At 34.4% G+C, this 26,367-nt stretch overlaps 2 protein-coding genes and 1 pseudogene across 3 annotated transcripts; 2 read left to right on the top strand and 1 right to left on the bottom strand.

The window, feature by feature from the left end:
- Positions 1-5,695: 5,695 nt before the first annotated feature.
- On the top strand, positions 5,696-7,100 carry LOC148200468 (uncharacterized). The gene is made up of 2 exons (XM_088112471.1): positions 5,696-6,439; positions 7,047-7,100. The coding sequence occupies exons 1-2, from the start codon at positions 5,696-5,698 to the stop codon at positions 7,098-7,100; spliced, it is 798 nt and encodes a 265-aa protein (XP_087968597.1).
- An 8,099-nt stretch (positions 7,101-15,199) lies between these two features.
- Positions 15,200-18,945, top strand: LOC124843879 (myb-related protein 2-like). 2 transcript variants are annotated; one of them, XM_047320715.2, is made up of 7 exons: positions 15,200-15,801; positions 15,964-16,180; positions 16,263-16,339; positions 16,786-16,843; positions 16,968-17,040; positions 17,138-17,207; positions 17,798-18,945. In XM_047320715.2, exons 2-7 carry the CDS (start codon positions 15,967-15,969, stop codon positions 18,548-18,550), a joined length of 1,245 nt encoding a protein of 414 aa, XP_047176671.1. In that variant the 5' UTR covers positions 15,200-15,801; positions 15,964-15,966; the 3' UTR covers positions 18,551-18,945. The 2 variants fall into 2 exon arrangements, with proteins under 2 accessions (XP_047176671.1, XP_047176672.1); XM_047320716.2 differs by having other exon boundaries at positions 17,801-18,945.
- A 5,849-nt stretch (positions 18,946-24,794) lies between these two features.
- Positions 24,795-26,367, bottom strand: LOC124843884 (uncharacterized; annotated as a pseudogene).

Here is a 26,367-nt window from a genome sequence, read left to right on the forward strand (position 1 = left end):
ATAACCTCATAATTTCATTAAAAAATTACAACAAAATCATCCAAGGGCTTAGCACTCTATGGATAGCAAAAATAACATCAAAATGAAAGAAGAAAGAGGGAAGAACATGGAAAAGATAGGGAGAGGCATGGAGGAGGTATGGCCAAAATTAGACCTCCCAAATGATTCCTAAGATGTTCCTTGATTGATTCCCTTTAGTCTTTTTATATAAAAATTGGGTTGGACCTTTTTCTGCCTTTTTTGTTGTTAAAATATTTTTTTTAATGTAATATCTTCCAAATATCATTTAAAGAAATCCAATATGCATATTTTGTTTGTTGTGGAGATTTTAAAAGATTTAAGAAAGATTTATTAATTTTTGAAAGAGTTGACAATTATTATCTGTTGATATTTTCTTATATAAAATAAATAAAATAATTATTTTAAAATATCAAATAATATATCTAAAGATACATTTCCAAATTATCTTTTATGATGAAGAGTATTGAATTATCAAAGCCCTTCCAATTGAAAAGATAGAAAAAATCACAAAGGCAATTTTTTTTTGGTTGCTCCCCATTTCTCACTTGACCGTGAAAATCTCATTGGATTCCACTTTTCATAATTAGCATGTCACTAGGTGCCATTTCCCTATGCTAGACATGGACCACTTTTAAGCAAACACCATTTTTTTACTTTTTCATGCTCTCTTTTTATTAAGACCAAATCGTCTATACGTATAAACGCTTGTTTTTAAGTTAACCAAATAACATTAAACAAAATAGTAATATAAAAATACCATAACATAAGACTTAGGTTCAAAATCTCAAACATAGAAAAACCTTAAGACAACACTTAGAATTTCAGAAAATGAAAAAACAACTAAGTCAAAACACACATACGCTATGCTAAACGATTGTTAAGTCAAAGCGTCTGAGAGTTGAAGCTAAACGCATTAAGTTTACTATACCCAAGGGGTGTTCAGTTTAACTCTCAAGAAAACAAAATAATGTCAAGACAATGTCGTTGACAAAAACATCCTTAAAGACTAAAACTTAAAGCACCAAAGAAAACACAAACAATGTTAAATGTTATTGTTCCAAAAAGGAAACATCACAAAAAGCGTTTACTCAGTTTAAATGATACCATGAGCTAAACTATTACTTCATCCAACGATAAAGTATTTACTCAACGCTTGGTATCTTTAGAAGAAAAGACGAACTATTAAACGCTACCTTAACGGTAGAAAATCAAAAGGCACTTTATTTTTCTCAGCAAACATTAAATGACATTGAATGTTTAACGTTCAAAAACAACAAAAGTGATAAGAGAAAAGACATATTTGTTACATGCACAATCTACTTTATTCTTTGCAGATAAGCTACTTTAAACACATCCACAAGCTTCAAATTAAAATATCAGAAGTGGACGTTAGAAAAAAAAAAGAGATATTCACATAATGTTCTTTACTTGAAACAGTGTCTTAAGAAAGTACAACCTACTTCTAGCAAAGTACTGAAAAAGCATGTCTACTCTGACAAGTTGACTTTAACTAATGGTTGTTGTACACCAAGAGAGAAAAGACACCTCTCTTGTTACCCCAAGAGATGAAACTCACTTCCCCTCCAACCCACAAGGGATGAACACCTCCTTTGAATCTTCACAAAGGATGACAGACTTTCAACTCAGCAACAACAACACTCAATCATACTCTAGTGAAAGTTCTCGCTCTTTGCCAACACGCCAAGTTCTCAAAGCCACAACACAAGGGTTACACAAACCCTACAACACTTATCACCGCACACTGTAGATAAGAATTTCGAAATACACTTATTTGGTATGTTGTATTTTAGAATGAGAGTCTCAATCTAATTTATTGAGATCTTACTCAAGGATACCTCCAAAAATCCGTTGTTAGTTGTTTAGTGTGTAATAATCGATTATGCATCAATGAATGCACAACAGTCAAAAACTTGCTTGAAAAATCTCATAATTGCTCATGATAATCGATTATGGCAAGGCATAATCGATTAAAATAATTGGTAATCAATTATCTTGAGTATAAAATGAGTTTTTATGATTCAAAATTATTTTTAACGCAACCTAAAGTAAACAATACACATAATCAAATATAAACCACACCCTATACATCAATCTACTAAAATACAAAAGTTTTAATATAAAAAAAAGTCATCATGAAGATCTTCCTACAATAAGAGCATTTGAGACTTGTCTTGACATCATCAAAATTTCTACTCTTCAAGATATTGAGGAGTTTTGCAAGTCATATGAGTTGTCACATTGATGCTAAGTCAACAAGCTGCCATGCTAGATAAGTGAAGTAAAAGCTACCCACTTAGATTTGAGCCATCAGTTGACATGGATTCTGCATAGTTGTAGGTTTACCTAGAACAGTTAGTCAAGGAACTTGAAAAGGCAAAAGTGATGAGCTTGGTAACTTGATTTGATGGGTGAGACTTGTGAATGCTAACTTGGGAACCTGTTACTTGGAGGAGTAGGAGCAAAACCACATTGTCGTGACTAAATGCACCGAAGGCTGACATGTTCTTAGTATAAGGATGACCTACTATAGGCAGTGTCTTGAGAAGCTAATTATATAGGTTAGTAACAAGGAGAACAGATAGACACGTACATATTACACATTTACATTCACATCAAACCACATTTCGTAAGAGATGACATTGCTCAAGGACTATAAATGAGATAAAGGTATTAACAAAACATAATCCTACTACCATTATTATGAAGGTGTCGTCAAGTAGTAAGATCTTTTATTGCTTGGATTTAATCTAGTTAATTGGTGATTAAGTCTATAATGGGCTTACTAGCAACTAGTGATTCCCTTTCAGAATATTAGTATTAAACTAAGGTAGAGCTTCATGTAGATTGGTTTAATAAAATATTGTTTTATATAAACCGTTTAACTATACCAAATCATCATGTAGAAGATATGAAGCTTCAAACATATATGGGGGATAATAGTAGTAGAACATTTGATTTCTTAGTTTTTACATAGAATAATATTATTTTAATAAGTTATCTAAGTAATATTTCAGTTTAATAATAGAAACATTGTTCGCATGCCTTTTTGTTAGTGTAGGTGCATGTTACGAAATTTTATTATAACAATTTCATTGTTAAACAAGAGTTGTTGTTCAACTATAATAACAAAAAACTATGAGAGTTAAAGGAGAGTTCACTAAGAGACAAACAATTGAATCATATTACTTTTGTGTGTGATTCTTTTTTATTGTTACAAAAAAGTTTAGCAATCATGATTTTAATTAAGGGTAGAGAAAAACAAAGCATATAACATAGACATGATTCGTGTATAGGACACGACATTTTCTCAAACAACAAGTGTTTATGTCTTCAAATGATATAACATTATGCAGTCTTGTATTTTTTTTTATAACCTAACATCACACTTCATGAATATCTATATGATTATTCTATGTTGCAATGAATGTTTATTTCTTATATTTAACTAAAATTATTTGAAAAGCTTACACCACATCAACAATATCTTGAAAATTGAGCTAAAGCTTTTCTCTTCAATAATTTCGAAGTTTATGCTTTGTCGACTTGGAAAAACTTTATCTTCTTTGTACGACTTTGTTCTTTTCACAAGTTCTAGTAAAGGTGTTATGTCTAAGGCTAGGTAAGTACAAATAGTTATTAAGGTGCTTCTTAAAGAAGATAATAACATTTAATGCATGCATGGAGTGAATTTAATGCATCTTCTGCGTGCAAGATCATTGGATGCAAGGAAGTTGATCGATGTGAAATTGGTCAACAACATGAAAAGATAAGAACATTCCTATTAAACACTCATAAGACAAACCATGATGTGTCAAGTATAATAGATTAAACAACATTTGACAAAAAGGCGTCTAGAGAAAGAAGCAATAAACGCTATATCTTATCAATTGTCTCTACTTGAAAAAACTCAGACTTTACAAAACATGCTTCAATACTTTATCAAAGTATTGGTCATTAAATGCATGTATGTATTGTACCTTGTCTGCTTTATTTTTTCTCTCTTTATCTATGCAAATATTGACAATACCAAGATATACTCAAAAGTACCGCACGAGGATCATAAATATGTTGAGAGATAAGAAGACATTCCTAGAATGTTTCCTAAAGCTTTATGTCCTACCATAGTCGTACAAGCTCTAACTACAAAATCAATGCTACTCTTCCCAAAGCGCAAAAAAGTACATATCTTCGTACAAGAAGTCACCTACTCTCAACAAAGTCAACCAATCTCTGAGTAACGATCATCTCTCGAAGGAAGCTATAAAATGAGGACTTGCATAAGAGAATACAAGACATTTTGCTATCATTATATCGCTACGTTGTTATTCTCTCAATAAGCATTTATCGTCTGAGTTTGTTCATTGAACAAAAAGGAAGAATTTCACAAGTTCTCATATTTCTTTATTTTGTATTTATCCTCTCATTGAGAGTTGTTAGAATCTATACTTGTATGCTAACACTTATTGTGTTTAGGAATTCTGAAGGAAATTAAAACATTTTTATTATTTAGCTCAAGAGAGTTAAACATTCTAGATAAGTTGTTAGGATTGATACCACGAGTGGTAAGAATACTTGGATACTAGGAGTGGTTAAACTCGGACTAATCAAGATTGGCTAGGAGATCAAAAGTGGTTAGAATACTCGGTGTATACCAGGAATGGTTTGTTACCAATAAGCAGTATTGGTAAATCTTGAAGAAATTTGTTTTGATGATGCTACAAGAAGTTTTAGTTGCAGAAGATATTAGAATTAGTTAAAAGCAATTTGTAGAAATTAAATGTAGTAGGAAATTCTTGTAAACCTTCTAAACTTGCATTTTTAACTACAATAATCGATTATGATTAAGCAATAATCGATTATCACAAGTCATACTTGAATAATCGATTATCACTTCATATAATCGATTATCACATTTTTGAAAACCTATAACGGACTTGAATAATCGATTATCACTTACAATAATCGATTATTCATGGCAGTTGGGAGCTGACCTTTGGAACTCAGTGTACTTGGCTATATATTTTGATTTGGAGAAATCAGAAGGTAACGTTTTTGAACTGAGAAAGCTTAGAACACTGTGTTTCAGAGGAACGTTCTTAGAGAGCTTTTTGTTCATTGTTCCCTTGCTTGGTCTTGTGAAAGGAGAGGCTCGCGTATCGTGTGTCGATAGTCGGAGCAGACTCTCTTCAAGTTAGCAAGGTGCTCTGCCTGGTCTTGTGAAAGGAGAAGCTTGTGAATCGTTGGTCGATTGCTGAAGCGGTTCTCTTCAAGTTGGTAGAGTGGTTCTATTCATTTTATTCTTGTTCATTATCTTGTAATCTGTTAAACAATTTTTTAGTGAAAAAGGTTAATCACTATTTATAGTGATTAACGACTGGACGTAGAATCTTTTGATTCGAACCAGGATAAAAATTCTGTGTTGATCTTCTTATTCCCTACACTCATTTTATTTTACGTATATCAACTGTTTGATTAATTTTCTGAAAGAAAATTATTTTTACTAAAAGGACCAAATTAAGTTTAATTGTGATCGAATACGCTTTCCACTCTCTGAGTGTTAATTCCGCTGCGCTATACTCTTCGAAAAATACCCCCTCCGATACCATCAATTGGTATCAGAGCTTGCTTTGATAGTTTTTCAAAATTTGCGAAAATGGCTGGTCACAATCAAAACCATGTATATGCTGAGGGTGCTTCCATTAACAGACCTCCATTGTTTACTGGTGATAACTATGCTTTTTGGAAAGTTAGAATGGAGATTTTTATGGGGTCTGTTGATAGAGGTATTTGGGAAGCTGTACAAAATGGCCCTTATATTCCTATGAATATGGTTGATGGTGTAGAGACTGAAAAACCTTATTTTAACTGGACTGTTGAGGAAAATAGACGAGCCCAATTTGATATTAAGGCTCGGAATATAATTTTATCTGCACTAACCATTGATGATTTTTTCAAAGTATCTGTTTATAAAAGTGCTCAGGAAATGTGGAAATTTTTAAGAGTCACTCATGATGAAGTATTGAATGTGGCTAAGTTGACTTGTTCGAACTCATGGTCTACATCAAACTCCTCAAGCTCAAGCGATTCTAATGAGCAAGAAAATCTATGCTTGATGGCCAACGATAAATCATCTGAAAGCAAAATCTTGAAGGAAAAGAAGGACTATCAAGGTTCCTCTTCAAGCTTCAAATGTTATGGATGTGGTGAAAGAGGCCATGTGAAAGCTTATTGTTCAAGCAACAAAAGAAGTAAAGAAAGAAAAGAAAAGAAAATTCACAAGAAGAAGAAGGTTCGCATTGCTTGGAAGGATAATGCATCAACCTCCTCTAGTTCAAGTGATTCTGTTGAAGAAGTAAACTTGTGTTTAACAGCTAATTTTGATGATGCTAGAAGCCAAGTAAGTAATTCTAGCTATGAATCTAGTGAATTTGATGTACAAAAGGCTTTTCTTGAATTGCTTGATGAATCTGAGAAATTGAATGCTACTCATAAAATTTTGAAAAAAGAATTTAAACAATTGCAAATTAAATATGAGAAAGCATTAGATGAGGAAGTAAGTTTGAGAAATAAAATTTGCAAGTTGGAAATGAAAGAGTCTTCAAATGTTGAACATCCTGTTGAATGTCTTTCATGTAAGAATCATATGCTTAATATTGATATTCTTGAAAATCTTCTTAAAGTTGCAACTGGAAACAATAATGTTGAAATGCCTATAACTGTTAGAAAGGTTTATAAAAACAAAAGTGTTTTTAAAAGTAAGAACAAAATTAAAAGAACCCGTAGGGTATGGGTTGAAAAAGGAACTGTGTCTTATAGAAACCCAAATGTTGTCACATGCTTTTATTGTATGAAAAAAGGACATACTTCAAACAATTGTAGAATCAAACATTTTGATGTTCCTGATGGAAAATGTGCTTGGATTCCCATTATAAAGTAATTTGTCTCTAACCCTGAGGACCCAAATGAGATTGTGGGCACCAAACCTCTCTTGGATGGTTTTGCAGGTTAAGTTCTCAAAAGGAGAGGAGAGATCCATGGTATTATGCTTTCGGAAATAATGATCTAAGAGCACGAAGTGAATCCATCAAATGGCATTCAAAGCCTTGGTTCGAACTCCATGTGATTGAGCTAAGTGTTGTTTGAACTGTGTTATTGCACTTTGTTCTGGTTATCTTTCTAATTTTCCATTATTTGATTACTGTTATATTCATTTAAATGAGTTGGTTGATAGATTTTCATTGGCATTTTTAGATAATTAAGTTATTTGATGATTGAATTGGCATTTCCATTTCAAAGATGTTTTCTGTGGAGATCTATTTATATGCATGCCATATGAGCTATGATTTGCTCCGCATAAAGCTTGATTTCAAATTGTGAAAATCACTGTAGAATAGTCTTTAAAAGCAGTTGTCGGAACTGCATTTCCTTGTTTGAGTCAATTTTCCAGTTTTAAATTCTGGTTTGCCAATATTTCATGGATAAAATCCATTGAACCAAGATAAACAATGTTATTGAATTAAATCTGATTACTGCATATTGTTGTTTTAATTTTTATATATGTTGTTTTATATGCAGAGTTGAATTCATTGGGTTGAACAGATTGGGATATGAGAGTGCATGAATCATAGTTGTTGTTTTGAAAGTTGTAAATTGTGTTGTCAAAGTTAATTTTTTTTTTAACTGATTGTGCTAGCTGAAATGCTTTCATGTCAAACCTGTAGCAGCTGTGATCATTTCCATTTAAGCTACTGTTGCATTCATTTTAGTTTATAAATTGGTTGCTTAATCATTGATATCTTAATTGTTTGAAAAGTGGTTGTTGATTTCGTGGGTTAATTGAGTATGCTAAAAACTAAATTTGAATTGCATATTTAAGGGGGTATCTTTACTTTTTGAGCTTAGAAGAGAGTTAGGAGTGTTAGACATATCTTAGAATCAAAATCTATGCGAATTTTTGCATTTTTCATAAACTTAACGCTTCATAATCGATTATCACTAAGTTATAATCGATTATTCATGCATCAAATTCAATTCTGGAAAATCTTGAGCAGATAATCGATTATCATTATGCATAATCGATTATCATGCAATTCTGGGCAGTAATTATTGAACTGATAATCGATTATCACGAGCCATAATCGATTATCACGCTGACAGTTTCAAAAATAGAGCCGTTGGAGCATCCCATAACGGCTATAAATGACCATAAACGGCTAGTTTGTCCATTTTTCTTATAAATAGCCCCCCATAATCGATTATTAGACACTCCTTTGCACCCAAATACTGCTGAAATCAAATCTAGAGCTCAAATCTTCTTCATTTCCCTTCACCTTCTCAAAATCTCATTTTCCCATTCTTCCTCCATGGCTGACTCAAGAAGGCACCGTCGCAGAACAGCTGGAGCCTCCTCTTCTTCTCAACCACGTCTTTCAAACATAGATGGATGGATTTCAGATCAAGGGAAACACGCAGACTTTGTTAATTCTTGGCAAGAAAGGAAGATCATGGCGGTAAAGTTTATTCGTCTTGACTTTTTCCGCTTCTATGGCTTTCAATTTCCAAACACTTTTGCTGAGCAGGGGTTATCGCATCTGTTAGAACAAAAAGGCTGCATTTATCCTGATCTGATAAGAGACTTCTACTTCAACTTGCGCTATCGAGATGGGATAATATCTACTAAGGTCAAGGGAGTACGCATCATTTTAGATGATGACATATGGACCAATGTTGCTCAACTTCCCATCTAGGATGATGCTGTCAAAGTCCACTTAGGACTTGAAGATTTCAACAGGATGATGACTTTTCAATCCTTCCTACGTCATCCTGAACGACAAACAAATAGAAGGCAATTACTGGTTGGAGGTTTTAAAGTTGAAGAAAGGATGATCCAGTACTTGATTGTCTGGATTTTATGTCCTAGAGCAACCAACCATGCTCAATGCTCTGAGCAGGATTTACTTCTATTGTACGGGATTCTAAATCACATACACATCGACTGGCCTGCTCTCATTGCTGACACAATGGTAAAAGCCAAGAAATCCCATTCATATCAACTTCCCTATGTTCTTCTTATCTCTAGGATTTTAGAATTCAAAGGTGTACCTGTTGAAGGAGAACTAGTTCAAAATATTGAAGCTGTGGAATTAGAAATTGGAGATACAACCTTTCGTCAAATGGGATTCATTACTAGAGGAAGAGTCCTTATTCACAAAGATGATGATCATCCTGATGTAGATGAAGATGATGACATGGACACTCATATGACCCAGTAAGTGCTGCTGCTCCGTCTGATGCTGAACCATCCAACATACCCTCCTCTTCCTCAACTTCTATGGAAGAACATTTTGCAAGGTTATCTAAACAATTGGAGGATATGAGTCTTGCACAAAAGACTTACTTTGAGGAGATTTATGAGTGGCAACGATCTGTTGATGAGTACATGGTTGATCAATTTCTTGATCTTGATGTTCGTCTATCTAACATCGAGAATCATCTCAACATTCAACCTCCCGAGAGATCTCCTAGTCCTGAGTTTTAGATATAGGTTCTATGTTAGACTGTTTTGTTGTTTACTTGCCATTTCATCTATGTTATAATTCTGTCTGTTATGTGTCTTCTTATAATGTAATCTTTATTTTCATAAATAAAATGATCTCTTGATTATATGCATCCTTTGATTAATTGAGGGGGAGATCATATTTAGGGGGAGCCTTTAACATCCGATCTTTTTGCTTCTGATCAAAAAGGGGGAGAAGAATAATACAAGGGGAGAAGTATAAATTATTACAGGTATTGCTAACCTTGTTGTTGTTTGTTAGCTTGTATGTTTTGCAGGTAAGCCAAACTTGCTTTTAAAATTGAATTTTTGATCATCATCAAAAAGGGGGAGATTGTTACCAATAAGGAGTATTGGTAAATCTTGAAGAAATTTGTTTTGATGATGCTACAAGAAGTTTTAGTTGCAGAAGATATTAGAATTAGTTAAAAGCAATTTGTAGAAATTAAATGTAGTAGGAAATTTTTGTAAACCTTCTAAACTTGCATTTTTAACTACAATAATCGATTATGATTAAGCAATAATCGATTATCACAAGTCATACTTGAATAATCGATTATCACTTCATATAATCAATTATCACATTTTTGAAAACCTATAACGGACTTGAATAATCGATTATCACTTACAATAATCGATTATTCATGGCAGTTGGGAGCTGACCTTTGGAACTCAGTGTACTTGGCTATATATTTTGATTTGGAGAAATCAGAAGGTAACGTTTTTAAACTGAGAAAGCTTAGAACACTGTGTTTCAGAGGAACGTTCTTAGAGAGCTTTTTGTTCATTGTTCCCTTGCTTGGTCTTGTGAAAGGAGAGGCTCGCGTATCGTGTGTCGATAGTCGGAGCAGACTCTCTTCAAGTTAGCAAGGTGCTCTGCCTGGTCTTGTGAAAGGAGAAGCTTGTGAATCGTTGGTCGATTGCTGAAGGGGTTCTCTTCAAGTTGGTAGAGTGGTTCTATTCATTTTATTCTTGTTCATTATCTTGTAATCTGTTAAACAATTTTTTAGTGAAAAAGGTTAATCACTATTTATAGTGATTAACGACTGGACGTAGAATCTTTTGATTCGAACCAGGATAAAAATTCTGTGTTGATCTTCTTATTCCCTACACTCATTTTATTTTACGTATATCAACTGTTTGATTAATTTTCTGAAAGAAAATTATTTTTACTAAAAGGACCAAATTAAGTTTAATTGTGATCGAATACGCTTTCCACTCTCTGAGTGTTAATTCCGCTGCGCTATACTCTTCGAAAAATACCCCTCCGATACCATCATGGTTTGTACTCGATTGTAATCTTGGATAAGAATATTGGAACCTCTCAAGAGTTCTTGAGGGAGATTGGACGTAGCTCAGAATTGAGTGAACCAGTATAAAATACTTGTGTTATTGTTCATCCTATTTAAAATGCTTTTCTTAAATGCTTTATTTTGAACACATGTCCAATAACTATTGCAAACAGTCTTTGCAAAAAATTTTGAAACATTATTCAACTCCCTCTCCCTCCCCCCCCCCCCCTTGCTTCTAGTGTTTCCCTGTGATTTCAGTTGGTATTAGAACTAACCTCAAAGGTTAGTTCTTTGTCGGACTTGAGGAAACGATCCTGATGGAGAAAAAAGGATATGTACCTCCCTTGTTCAAGGGGGAAAGTTCGATTATTAGAAGCAATGAATGATTGCTTTCTTTCAGTCATCCCACATAGACATGTGGGACGTGATTGAAAATGATAACTTTATACCTTTTGATGAAAAGGGTGATGAATTTCTCAGAAGAAAATGTCAGTTTCAGAAGAGGAGTACAAGAAAGTACATGCCTTCAAAGAAGCCAAGAAAATGTGGGATATTTTGATTATCACATACAAAGATTCCAACGAAGTAAAACGAAACAAGTTAAGCCTATTGACAAGACAATATGAGTTGTTCTCAATGGAGTATAATGTAAACGTATAGAGCATGTTCATCTGATTTCAAACGATCTTAAATGAGTTAAGATCATTGGGTAAGGTCTATGAAAATTTCATAATATTGATAAAATCTTATGTAATCTTTCCAGACAGTGGAGACCACAATTTACTATTCTAAGAACCTCAAAACATTTTGATGGGACAAGCTTAGAGGAACTTGTTGGGATCCTAAAGGTACACGAGCTAGAGCTTCAACATGATAGAGTGATGAAGAAAGAGAAGAGCATTGCTCTAAAAGCACAAAAACCTGTCAAAAGGACACCTACAAAAGCATTTAGTGTTGAAGAGTCATTAGAAGAGTTAGACGTTGAAGACTCAATGAGTGAAGAGGAAAAAGATAAACTATCGTTCATCTCGAGAAAGATATTCTCTATGTGGAGAAGAAAGAGAGGCAGACCTTCCAAAGGTAGACGTATTGAATCAGTAAAGACCTAATGGACAACAAAAAGGAAAGACCTATGAGTGTAGAAAGCTATGACATTTCAAGTCAAAATGTTCAAATCTTGAGAAGGCTAAGAAGAAGATGATCTTCAATAAAAAGGATAAAAAGAAGAAATCCACAAATTTCAAGTTGTGTTATTAAACAAAACAATATAAAAACATATTGAATAATTTATTTCCTTCCTTATCTTATTATAATTGTTATTCTAATTAAAGAAGTAGAAGTCTTCGAAGTCACTTTGTAAGAATCTTTATCTCTTTGTTTAACTAAAAAATGTATCATTTCTTATTTTTTACACTTATTCTTAATTTATCTTTTATCATTTTTTTCCCTTTATTATCGATTCTTGTTTGTGTAATAAAGTGACATTAATTTGAACTACTCCATAACAATATACATACTTATGATACTTATGAAAAACTACCAAAATATTTTAAAACACAATCCAACAATATTTTCTTGTGTTTTCCTTATTTTTTACATTTATTCTTTCTTAATTTATCTTTTATCATTTGTGGATTCCCTCTTTGTTGTTTGTGTAATACACGCTTTAACATTGACTTGAATTAGTCGGTAATAATACAAGATCCAATGATTATTTTAGGATGATGTTGTTTCTTATTTGTAGAAACAGAAAAATAAATGCTTAGGAAAATTTTTGTTTGACAAATTGTATCATTTATAGATTTCAATTAGTAAATTGAGTATCTAATAGCATCACGATTATGTATTGCCATATTTATTTATTATATTTATTATCTATTAAATTAATAATTTTTTTATTAATAATTAGTATTAATTTCTCAATATTGAAGGAAAGAAATTAAAAATTCTAATAATAATTTCAGGATTTTTTATATATATCACTTTACCATTCTATATCACCACTATATAGGCCACCATGAAACACAAAATGTATTGTCTTTATTTTTTATGCATTTTGATTATATCATGTTCCCATGTTTTTCTTATACATCCTCTGTTAAACAATAAGATAAATTGTTAATCCTAATAGCCTACATTTTATAAAATTGATAAAGGAAGGTTCGTTCTGAGTTTAATTTTAAGAGAAATACATACATAGAATAATTTTATATTATTTAATTTGGAAACATTATGCATATCATATTTATGATATATTAATCATAAAGTTTATAACTATCTTAAAAATTATACCAATTACTTTTCAATAGATTGATAATCTAAAAGGTTTTTACATTACCATCTTAATAATAATAAAAAAACTTATACTTAACATATTACTTGCATTTTGTCATCACGAGACACGATTAAACTGTTCTATTTCAACATTCGATTCTTTTGACATCTAAAGACACGATACTCTTGTAATGCAACATTCAATTCTTTTATGAAAACTGATTATTTTGTGCACTGATTCAAAGTTTAAGGATAATTATTTGTGTAGTTTGAGACTCTGAAATAAAAATCACATTGCACTGAGACAATTACAATGAAAAAGCAACTTAAAGTGGAGAACAACACAACCACTCAGCCACTACAATATCATGAAAGTGAGTTAAAACTTGAAAGTGGTTCTCCACTCATGCAACAATAAATGGAACTCAATATTTTCTACCACCTACTCTATTTTCTCTTGTCTCTCTATATTTTCTAGCTAATTAATTACAGAGACATACAAACATGGTCTGAAAGGAATTTAAAGTCTCTGTTGAGTTTTTCATTCCTGTTCTTTTCCTGTCTCTTCAAAATACATTGGATATTGATTTTGATGTTTTAAAGTATAGTAAAAAGATTTTTAAATTACCAAGTGTATTTAATGTTAAGTAAAAAACAACAAAAATACCCAGATAATTTGTACTCGTTTGAGAGGACTTATCAATTTTTAGATCATATTTTAATATATTTTTCACTTTTCCCTTTCAATAAATTAATTTAACTTGATGATATAACAAGGATAAAAAAAGGGCCATGAGATAAACTAAACAAAGTATAGAATGAATAGGTTTATCAGTTCAGGAAAGTGTAAATTTCATGTTCTGACACAGGTTTGGTAGAAACACATTTTACTTAACACATTGATGGTTAAAATTGATCAAAAACTTCAAAAATCAAGAAAGGGTCAATTAAGTAAGCTGTGACATCTGCCAAAGTTTGTGACCTTTAATAAATTTCAACCAGCAAGAGTGAGTTGGTTTAAAAGAATATGTGAAAGAGTGTGATCCTAGTATTCATGTGTATCTGCAGGGATTCAAAGAGAAAATGCAAGTCCAACCACTTAAAGACAAGTGTTCCACTCCACTGGTTACAAATGTCCTAAAAGATTTGCAATTATAAAGGAACCAAAGTACACTCACTAGTCACTAGTCTTTTGTCTTGTCATATGGTCCCAGCAACTTAGGATTCGTCAAGGCAAAGCCGGCAGCATGAATACTTCTACATCCTCTCTTTTTTTCTCAAGTTTATTCTCTATTGGTCACATAAGCACCAAACTTACCAGACAAGACAAAACAGAATGTGTTCTTATTCTGTTCCTTTCTTTCATAAAATAAAATCAAAGGACTTGAAGAAAAGCATCTCTCCATTATAATTCCTTTTCTTCAATGTATCTTCAACATATCTATTTCATGATTTTCTCATTACAACATCACTGTTTTCTACAGTTTCCAAGTTTAGCTAATTTTACATTTTAATCTCTCTCTAGTTTATACCAAACAAATTTTGTTTACTTTCATATTTAAAGGAAATATTTGATTAAGAAAATCTTTTTATTGGAAAATAGTATATCCTCTGACATACACAGTCAATGTATATAGAATTTTATATTTGTTTGACTAGACATTCTCTGTTAGTATTTGTAAGGAAATTTACCCAATCACAAATTGTTGATTTTTAGAATAAATACTTTAACACTCTTACCTGTCATGTTTTCTTATTGGTCCACACTAACCATATACTGAACTTAAACTCCTTTTTTTTTCAAAGAAAACATAATATTCTCTGTTGATGTATTACTTTATATTAAAGAAGTCCCAAGTGATTTGGTTTCCTCAGCTACAATCTCCAATGTAGATTGAATTCAGCAAATTTTCATTGGCATTATTGAAGAAATTGCTGGATAAATTCATCTACTATAAATTGTCTCAATTACCTATGCTAGTGAAAAGGACTAAGGGGTTGGAAGCCAAGAATATTTCTTGAAAAACATAGGGGAAGAAGTGTGGTTTCTGATGCTTTCAAGGAAAAAGGAAAAGTTGATTCTATAATTCTAGTCACAGAATTCTTCTCTAAACTTTTGGAATATGATTCCTGCATTTTCCAGTGGGACAAAAACAAATGCAGGTGCACACTGATATAAATTGATGGGTCAATTTTAATACCAAATGCAACGTGTGAGGTGAGGTGTCACAGAAAGTATAATGCACACAATTCCAATGGACAAGTGCTTCCTCCAAATCAAAAGTAGAACTGAAGAGAGCCCACATAGAAGAAAGTAAGAAGAATGACATCTCTTTTCAAGTAGCTACGAAATATATTGGATCAAGTTCAGTTTTTGAATTGCTTCTGTCCAAGATTCTATGCCTCACAAGGCCACTTTCCTAAGGGCATTTTCTTTATAAGGACATCATTGAGTACAACCAAGGCTTGTGAAGATCTTGTCAAGGAGAAAAAAAGACATGCAAGAGCAGTTGTAGAAACTTTCATATATTTTAGTTGAAACACCAAAGAAGTGCTCTTCAAGATTACAGGACAATCATATTTCACTTTATTTATAAGGTTTAGCTGTTTGGATCCAGAAGGGGTGTTACATAACAGGTAGATATATCATTTTATACGTAATAAAATCTTGAGGGCAACCCTCAAACAGTAAAGTTTTTGCCTTGTCAAAGTTTTAAGTTGGAGTCTTGTTGGTTGCCCTTTGAATATTTTCTTGTGCTTCTATATAGAGTAATAATATCATATTTTTTGGCTTGAAAGATAATGTACCATCAGCAGCAGCAGCAGATAGCAGCAAGAAACTTGCATGCTTTAAGGATGCACAGCCACACTGAGAGGCATATGATGATGCAAGGAGGCAATGGGGCTTGTGATTCAGGACTTGTTCTTTCAACCGATGCTAAGCCTAGACTAAAATGGACACCAGATCTTCATGAACGGTTCATAGAAGCAGTCAATCAACTTGGAGGAGCAGACAGTGAGTCAATGAAAATGATGAACAGTTTTTGAATCAGAAATCTACAATTTCGAAGCTTATATTGATTCCTCTTACTTTGCAGAAGCTACACCAAAAACAGTTTTGAAACTGATGGGGATTCCTGGACTTACTCTCTACCACTTAAAGAGTCATCTACAGGTAACATATTATTCCAATTACCAGAATAATTAAGATAACTTTTATTTCATTTTGGTGATGTTATGTGTTTCGGTATACCAATAATCTCGTTTAGGAGTCGAGATCAAGGATAATTTAAATACATTTTTCTCTTTCAATTATCTGATACGTTTTTAAAGATAAGACTTGACATAAGTTTCAAACTCTAAAAAAGATAATATCTCAGATGCGGTGATTAATCCAAACACCTAGACAATCTGTTTCTTATATTGCAGAACTTGCTCACTATTCTATTTTAACTGGTGAACCAATTAGCTTTTGTAACCAAATTAAAGTTCAATAACATCAAAACCTCATTCTAGTCACTGGCATTTACTGGGAAACATAGCTGAAATTATTTGTATTAGTTATCTTGTTAGTGCATATGTATTTGTGTGTACTTATTAGTTTCTCTTTCCCCTTGGCAGAAATACAGAATCAGTAAAAATATGCATGGACAAACCAATACTGGCAACAATAAAATTGGTGAGAACTTCTCTTTTGATGTGTTTTCCATGCATTTTTAATTGAATATCATGAACTACACAGAACCTATCTTTACTAATCATATAATTTGAAATTTAATTTATCTTACCGGTATCAACTACAGAAGCAACAAGCAGAATGTCAGAAGCAAGTGGAATTCAAATGAAACATTTAAGCATAGGCCTACAGACAAACAAGTAAGAAAACTTTCAAGTTCTGTCATCAAGCTTCCAATGTTCAAAATGAATTCTCTTTAATGGGAAGCAACACTAACAATAATAATCCTCCATCCAGAAATTCAGAAATTAATGATGCCTTACAGATGCAAATCGAAGTACAAAGAAGACTGCATGAGCAGCTTGAGGTATAGAACATCTTTGAACATTTAAACTTAATTTATATTGATAAACTACGAAATAAGTAAGAAAACATTTGCAATGGTCACTTCTACTTTAAATTTGAAAGTAAAATTTTAAGCAAAAGTAAAATATAATACATACATAATGAAAATGAAAATTTGTTGGAAAATTCAAATGTAAGTCTAAGTTTCACGTCGGATAGAAATAGAAAGTTGAGCAAAATATAAAGTAGAAGTCTCATGAATCCATTTCTTTAAGGTTTTGAGTTGGAAAAGCTGTCAATCTCTCATATGGATGGACTCAACTTTAATTGTTGTTGTGCTTTCCTGGTGAATTCTCTCTTTATATCAAAATTCATGAATTTGAACAGTAATTTTTATGTTATTTAATTCAGAATGTAACAGTAATTTCATCAGAACCACGTTAGAAAACTTATTGTTTGAGTCTTGTATCTCTATTCACTGGTCTCAAAACTTTCACTAGAAGCTGAAATACTTCACAATTTTGTTTTCAGAATCCAAAAATTTTCTGTTTTCAGTATACATTGGAGTTTGCAAATTGTTTCTGTTCTGATTCTTTTTCTTCACTCTTTAAGCAGGTACAGCGACACTTGCAGCTAAGGATAGAGGCACAAGGGAAGTACCTTCAGTCAGTGTTGGAAAAGGCACAAGAAACACTAGGAAGACAAAATTTAGGTGCAGAGGGTGTTGAAGCTGCCAAAGTTCAATTATCTGAACTGGCATCAAGAGTATCCTCTCAAAGTCTTGACACTAAATTTTCAGAACTGAAAGAGCTACAGGTTCTGTGGCCACAGCAAACACAAGAGGGCCAAGCCACTGAGTGTTCAATGGGGAGTTTCTTGACATATAGTGAGGATTCTCAAAGAGACAGAGAAACACATAACATGAGCCTGAATCTGATAGCCTTCAATGGCCCTCCATTTTCAGTTTCAAAAGATTGTGTGGAAGAGTCAATGCATTTGAAGCCTGATCTCACATTGAGTGAAGATGTGAAGCAGAATATGATGTTTCTTTCCTCATCAAGTGATGGTAAAGTAGTGAAGGGAGATTTCTTACAAGAAGGGCCTTCAAGCCTCTTATCCATGAATGTTGGAGTTCTAGAAGAGGAAAAATTTGGGAGAACAACTCTTTCAAAGGAAGAAGGGTGGAAGGTAAGAAACAGCACTGAATCTGGGAGAATGGCAGTTAAATTGAACCATGAGAAGATTTCTCCAGATTATAGACTTCCAAACTTTGAAGTGAAACTGGACCTGAATTCCCATGATGATAATGATGCTTCTTCCCACTGCCAACAATTTGATTTGAATGGTTTCAGCTGGAATTGCTAGGACTTTTAGTCTGTAAAATTTGGACATGAAAGGATAAGAATATTACATGCTTAGTTCCTACTCCATATGAGTTTTCACTTTTGGGGAGTAACTTGCAAGTAGTTTTTGGCACATGCCAATTACAACCCTTTGACAATAACTGAGATGAATAGAATAATTTGCTATATTCAAAAGACTGCATTTAGAATTACTTATGTACACTACACCAAACAAAAGGCAGTAAAGAATACACTATGACCCTTTACATGTATGATCTTAATTGAAGAGTTCATAGGTTATTTCCAAACTGATTTCATTAAAAAAAAAGAAGTAAAAGATTATTTCTTTATCACCAAGATAAACTTAGATGGGATTGTTGTTGGAATAAAAATAGTAACAATTAAACTTTTTGTTCTTACCGTTTTCTGATGGCAATTATTTAGTTTGATAACTTTTATCTGTCAGCAGCTTTCCTTTGTAGCCTCTTTTAGTTGTTGAATTTCATTTTCTTTTTCTTAGTCTTGAATCTTGTGATTACTCCTTGATTGTTGGATGCACTTCTTAGATCTTCATCCCTGTTGTGTTAATCTTTGGGAGCAAAATGGATATTAGGTTGCACTAGAGTCAACTGGAAATTGTTTTCCTGCAGAGGTACACGTTATGAGAAAAAATTTCTCTTATATTTCTGATAATCTTCTTTTTTTTTTATCGGCAAATTGCTGATAAACTTTTTCAAGAATTATGTAAAAATGTAAAAGGAGATTTATAAATCTTTCAACCTAGAGAAAAACTCTAAACATAAGCTTCTATTTCAAAAATAGTCAAAACTTCTTAAAAAGGTCAACAAAAACCTATTTATGCTAAGACTATTCAACTAATGGACTTATTAAGTTCATCCAAGAAGCATCTAATTAGTTGAATAACAAATAATGCTCAAATAAAAATTCTAATTACATTAACAAAGACACAAATATAAATGCCCAATACAAGATAAACAATTTCTATTATAGTTGTGATTTGCTTGAAAAGTACTTGGTATAATACTTGTCTTTAAGTTTTTGAGATTGTGGAGTCCGAAGAAAATATTTAGTTAAAATTACAAGAAGATTAAGAGAGTGATGTTGTAAGATACTACAATTTTTTTAATCGTTACTTTAGTGGTATATTTATTTATAGAGTTAAATATGTTTTTAGTTTTGGATTTCGTCCCTCCTCTTCGAAAGGATTTCGTCTTGAAAGGTTTGTTATTTTCGTCTTCTTACGGTACTTAAAATCAACAACCTTAAATTTTCTGCGAGGTGACAAAAGACAAGCCACACGTGTGTGATCCCACCTTCTATTGTAACTGTGTGCATTTTGCTTTTCTTTTTTGAAATGAAATTATGTTTTCGTTTCTAAAATAAGATTAGGGGTTTTTGATGTTTGAAAACAATTAAGGTTCTTACACTTAAGATTGAAAAGAAATAATTCTTGAGGGCTTAATTGATCCCTCTCACAATCTTCTATTTATAAGAATAAATTGATACACAAATACATGATAAATAGGGTAACCCTAGACACAATATAATCATGATAAATAGGGTAATCCTAGACACAATATAATCATGATAAATAGGGTAACACTTGACACACTATAATGATGATAAAATAGGATAAATATCCTAACACTCCCCCTCAAGCTGGAGCATACAAATTGTATGTACCAAGCTTGGAACAAATAAACTCAATCCGAGGACCCCTTAATGACTTAGTCAATACATCTGCGAGTTGATCGTTTGACCCAATAAACTCAGTACATATTTCTTTGGTCAACAACTTTTCACGAACAAAATGACAATCAATTTCTATATGTTTAGTCCTCTCGTGAAACACTGGATTTGATGCAATGTGGAGAGCAGCTTGATTGTCGCAATACATCTTCATAGTATGGATGTCACAAAATTTAAGCTCTTGAAGGAATTGTTTCACCCATATAAGTTCACATGTTAATGATGCCATTGCCCTATACTCGGCTTCCGCGGTTGATCGAGCTACTACATTCTGTTTCTTACTTTTCCATGAAATAATGTTTCCTCCCAGAAAAACACAATATCCTGTTGTAGACCGTCTATCAATAGGTGAACCTGCCCAATCTGCATCACAATACCCAGATACATGAATGCTTTCTTTATCTTCATATAACAATCCTTGCCCGGGAGCCTTCTTTACATACCTTAGAATGCGAATGAGAGCATTCCAATGGTCAACACATGGAGCCTGCATGAACTGACTAATCACTCCAACTGCAAAGGATAGATCTGGCCTTGTAATAGTGAGATAAATCAGTTTGCCAACCAGCCTCCTATACCTCTCTGGATCGGAGAATAATTCACCTTCTTCTGTCCTTAATTTCTGGTTTGGGTCCATGGGACTGTCTACCGGTCTACAATCAATCATGCCTGTTTCTTGTAATATATCAAGAGCATACTTCCTTTGGGAGATTACAACTCCATCTTTTGATTGCGCTACTTCAATGCCTAAGAAGTATTTGAGACTTCCAAGATCCTTGGTTTGAAAATGTCTACACAAGTACTCTTTTAGTTGAGATATTCCAACATCATCATTTCCTGTAATGACAATATCATCAACATATACTATTAAGTAAACACATTTCCCGAGAGAAGAATGACAATAAAAAACTGAATGGTCTGCTTCACTACGTTTTAGCCCAAATTTTTGAACAATGGAGCTAAACTTTCCAAACCAAGCACGTGGGGATTGCTTGAGGCCATATAGAGATCGATGCAATTTGCATACCATACCAGACTCCCCCTGAGCAACAAACCCAGGAGGTTGCTCCATATAAACTTCTTCCTCAAGATCACCATGTAGGAAGGCATTCTTGATATCCAATTGATGAAGTGGCCAGTGACGAATGGCTGCCATGGCAAAGAAGAGACGAATAGTAGTCATCTTGGCAACAGGAGAGAAAGTGTCACAATAATCAAGACCATAAACCTGAGTGTAACCTTTTGCAACAAGCCGAGCTTTGAGCCGATCAATTTCACCATCAGGGCCAACTTTAACTGCATACACCCATCGACAACCAACCGCCTTTTTTCCTGGGGGAAGGGGCACTAGCTCCCAAGTATTACTGTGGTCAAGAGCCTGCATTTCTGCAATCATAGCTTGTCGCCATCCAGGATGATCAAGTGCTTCTTTCACATTCTTGGGTATAACAACAGAGGACACTGAGGATAAAAGAGAAAAATAGGAGGGCGACAATCGATGATAGCTTAGAAAATTATAAATGGGATGAGGGTTCCGAGTGGAACGAGTACCTTTTCTGAGGGCAATAGGCCATGCTGAATCATTTGCACCAGGAGGCGTGGGAGGAGGTGACGAGGGAGAAGAATCTGAAGTAGGAGATTCACCATTGTCTTGGGGAGGTGGACTATCCATTGAGGCCCTGTGTGGGATGATCTCAGTATATGGAGAAACAGGTGTAGAAGGATTGTGATCAAGACTTGGAATGACAGAGACAGTGGAGCTATTCGACTCAGCCATTGGAATAGGAAGGACTTGCTGGAGGATAGAAACATCCTGAACAGATGGAGAGAAGTAAGGAGTCTGTTCAAAGAATGTGACATTGGCAGACATGTAATACTTCTTAGTTTCAGGAGAGTAACACCGATATCCTTTTTGAAGTCGAGAATAGCCTAAGAAGACACATTTGAGAGCGCGAGCGGAGAGTTTGTCTAGACCTGGAGACATGTCATGAACAAAACATACGCAGCCAAACACTCGGGAAGATGTATGAAAGAGAGGATCATTAGGAAACAAAATGGAGAAAGGGACTTTATTAACAAGAGAGGAGGAGGGCATCCTATTAATAAGATAACATGCAGTTAAGATGGCATCCCCCCAATGATGGACAGGAATATGGGCACCAAGCAAAAGGGTACGAGCAGTTTCAACCAAGTGTCTATTTTCTCGTTCTGCTATACCATTTTGTTGTGATGTATGAGGACAAGTAGACTGATGTAAGATACCATGGGAACTCAATATTTTGATTACTTGACCAAATTGATTCTTGATTTCATTCAAAAAGGATGTAAAGATAGCTAACAATTCAGAACGATTTTTCATAAGATAAACCCAAGTACATCTTGAATATTCATCAATAAAGGTAACAAAATATCTAAAACCAAAGGAGGAGATACGACTAGGTCCCCATATATCAGAATGGATGATGGAAAAACTAGAATTACATATTGATTGAGACCTTTTAGGAAAGGAAGATCTAACATGTTTTCCTAATTGACATGACTCACATTCTAAGGTTTGGAGACCACTAAGTTCAGGACACATCTTTTTTAATTTGGACAAATGAGGATGACCAAGTCGATCATGTAGCACTTTAGGATTAGGAGCAGCAACACAAGACACCCTTGGACGAGATCCAAAATGGTATAATCCGCCAGCTTCATATCCTTCTCCAATCTGTCTCCCCGAACCACGCTCCTGTATAACAAAAGATTTATGATCAAAGGTTATTGAACAATTTAACATTTTAGTCAACTGGCTTAAGGAAATTAAATTAAAAGGACAATTAGGGACAAAAAGGACTGAGTTGAGATTGAGGGAGGGAGACAAAGAAACATGACCGACTCCTTTGGAAGAAGTTTTAGATCCATTTGCAAGGGTTATGAAATGAGGTTTTTCTCGAAAGGAAATAGATGAGAACAAAGAGCTATTACCAGAAATGTGATCAGAAGCACCTGAGTCAATTACCCATGAATTTTGACATTCCATAGATTGAGAAACGCAGGCTGTTGATGTATTGGGAGATTGAGATGGTTGTGCCAAGATGTTAGACTTTAACCTTAAATACTCTTGATATTCATCCTCAGAAAACATAGAAGTGGAGGTTTCAGTTTTCGAAATATTGGCGGTTTTGGAAGGGAAACCATGTAAGGAGTAGCAATTCTCTTGAGTATGACCCATCCTTTTACAATATGTGCATGGAGTACGTCCCCGACCTCCTCGTCCTCCTCCTCTAGTGCCACGTCTTCCTCTTCCTCGTGTGGCAACCATGACAGATGGTTCCACTAGTTCATGCGCTTCTTGAGTTTGAGATACCGGGACACGCAGAAGGCGAGTGGTCAATGTTTCCATAGAGGGGACCTCATGACTAGTTAGAAGTTGATCTCTGAGATGATCAAAATCGGGATGTAGGGCACGAAGGATCAACACCATGTAAAATTTGTCTAGTTTCTTTTTGATATCCTCTAATGGATCTACTTCCAAAAACATCCTAAGTTCTTCGACAGCAGATTGGGCTTCAGCCATGAAGGACACCATATCATGGTCAGCCATTTTAAGAGATGCAAGCTTGTTCGTAGTGTCATAGAGACGTTGAATATCGTTGGCATAAATGTTTTGGGCATTCTTCCAAAAGGAGTGACAAGTTTTGAAAGCCCTCAAAGATACAAGAAGTTTGGGTTCCACTGATTGCCATAACAGGGTACACAACTGGAAATCTGCTTGTTTCCACTGAGCAGCTTTTTCAATAGGCACATGGCTTCCATCTCGCTCAAGGTGGTCATAATGCCCTTGGCCGAGGAACCACATTTCAACCGCAGCAGACCATGATAGATAATTTTTTCCATTTAGCTTCTCGGAGGTAATTGATGGACTTCCAGAGAAGGAAAGAGTACTGCCAGACGCCATCTCTGAAGAAGACAAATAGTACTAGCGAGGAACAAGAAAACCCTAAGGGTTTAGACGAAGGAAACTGTGACAGTGATGGACGACCGGTGGCCGGCAACGGCGGGCGGTGAACGGCGGCCGGCGACGGACGACGGTGGCCGGCGGCGACGGTGGTCGGACGGTGGCCGGACGGTGGCCGGCGGCGGCGACGGTGGCCGGCGGTTGACGGTGGCCGACGGCGTGCAGCGGCGGGCGACGAAGAACTGTGGCGCCGGACAGATATATATTACGAGACAGAAACCAGAGCGGGATCGACCCGCTCTGATACCAACTTAAGATTGAAAAGAAATAATTCTTGAGGGCTTAATTGATCCCTCTCACAATCTTCTATTTATAAGAATAAATTGATACACAAATACATGATAAATAGGGTAACCCTAGACACAATATAATCATGATAAATAGGGTAATCCTAGACACAATATAATCATGATAAATAGGGTAACCCTTGACACACTATAATGATGATAAAATAGGATAAATATCCTAACACTTACCATCCCCAACTTCTGGATTAAGAGTCACCAGCAGCAATGCCAACAGGGAAGCTTTTTCAATTCACGGCGCCAGCATCAAGCTTGTGCTTTGAAACCATCTCACTGTCACGCATACAGGAATCACCAGATTTCTTCTTTGATATAAAGGTTACAGATGAAAGATCATACAGAACATCATCCGCTTGAGATGCAGTTCCCTTATTCAACTGCGAAAGGAAGGTCATGTATGCTTCCTTGTTTGATTTGTCATCCATTTCACTGGGAGAATCATCAAAGGTATATCGAGTGTATCTTGAAGGATTTCGAATGTAATCCGGAACTGCTAAATTAAATTCTTGTGACTTTGACAACTGGTCCGAAGCAGAACCTCCCATTGACGAGGTCTTCATGCGAACATCCCTAGCTTCTTCGTGCCCATCATCATCATAATTATCTTTATCATCACATTTAGGGTCAAACCGAACCCGTTTCAGAGGCCTTCCATAATTATCCTTACTCTTCAAAATTGACTTGGGGTTAGTAGCATCAAAATCCCCTAATCTGACTTCAGAAACGAAGACGTACTTAATTTCATTTCAAAAAAGAAAAAATAACGTGGCACACAATTATCAGAGAATGAGAAAGTGACATCACACTTGACTCGCCGTTTACCACTTCATAAAAAGTTTTTTTTTTTATTTTTAAGAACTAAAAATATGAGTTTCCAAACTATGAGAACAAAAATGAACAAACTTTTTAAAGATCGACGAAACTTAAAATCGCTTGATAGTTTAGGGACTAAAAATATATTTAACCCTTATTTGTATATAGAAGTTCATGTAGTGTTTTAATTATTTAATCAACGTCTTATTTGGGTAAGGTAATTTAGAAAGGTAATTAATTTATTTGAAGAATCTAAAATTTTTTATATATAAATGATTTGTTTGGATAATGTAGTTAAAAAGAAATTAAAATGTTGGAAATGAATAAAATAGAACAATTTTATATACCATAAAATATATAAAAAAATTGAAATTTAACTTTACTCTTACTTTAGTCACAGAGGTCAAGATAAATTGATTTAGGTAAGTCTAATAGGCTAAAAGCTTAATTGAGTTGGTTTGAGTTGAAGGTCGAAACATGTTGACCTAGGTAGTTAGTTGGACTAACGATCATGACGAGTCAACATAGGTTGAAGGTCAAGCCGATTTGTACAGGCGAAGGTTGAACTAATTTGAGGCAAGTCGAAGGTTGATCCAATTGAGTGAAGGTTGAAGGTTAAGATGATACATCCTTGCATAAAGGACGAGCTCATTCGACTCGACACAAAGGAGGAGTCGAGTCGATCGTGGTCAAGGTCAAGATGAGTCAACTAGCTTGAAGGTCAAGAAAATTAGACTTAGTTCAGGCCCAACGTCGAGACAAGTTAGCTAGGCCGAAAGTCAAGACGAGTCAACATAGGTCAAAGGTCAATCCGATTTACACAGGCCGAAGTTCAAGTGGATTCGATGCAAACCGAATTCGAGCCGATTTGGTGTGGGACAAAGGTCGAGTCAATTTGGTGCAGCCCAAAGATCGAGGCGATTCGATGCAAACCGAAGGTCGAGCCAT

The sequence above is a fragment of the Vigna umbellata genome, chromosome 4 (assembly GCF_029865625.1).
Source record: "Vigna umbellata cultivar VRB3 chromosome 4, Vumbellata_1.0, whole genome shotgun sequence".
Taxonomy (NCBI): domain Eukaryota; kingdom Viridiplantae; phylum Streptophyta; class Magnoliopsida; order Fabales; family Fabaceae; genus Vigna; species Vigna umbellata.

Excerpts from the sequence above, each read along its gene's own strand:
- LOC148200468 (XM_088112471.1), top strand. The coding sequence starts at position 5,696 with ATGGCTGGTCACAATCAAAACCATGTATATGCTGAGGGTGCTTCCATT. Across the intron at positions 6,440-7,046 it reads TTGATGATGCTAGAAGCCAA|GTTAAGTTCTCAAAAGGAGA; the intron begins GTAAGTAATTCT and ends ATGGTTTTGCAG.
- LOC124843879 (XM_047320715.2), top strand. The coding sequence starts at position 15,967 with ATGTACCATCAGCAGCAGCAGCAGATAGCAGCAAGAAACTTGCATGCT. Across the intron at positions 16,340-16,785 it reads ACTTAAAGAGTCATCTACAG|AAATACAGAATCAGTAAAAA; the intron begins GTAACATATTAT and ends TCCCCTTGGCAG. Across the intron at positions 16,844-16,967 it reads TACTGGCAACAATAAAATTG|AAGCAACAAGCAGAATGTCA; the intron begins GTGAGAACTTCT and ends TATCAACTACAG.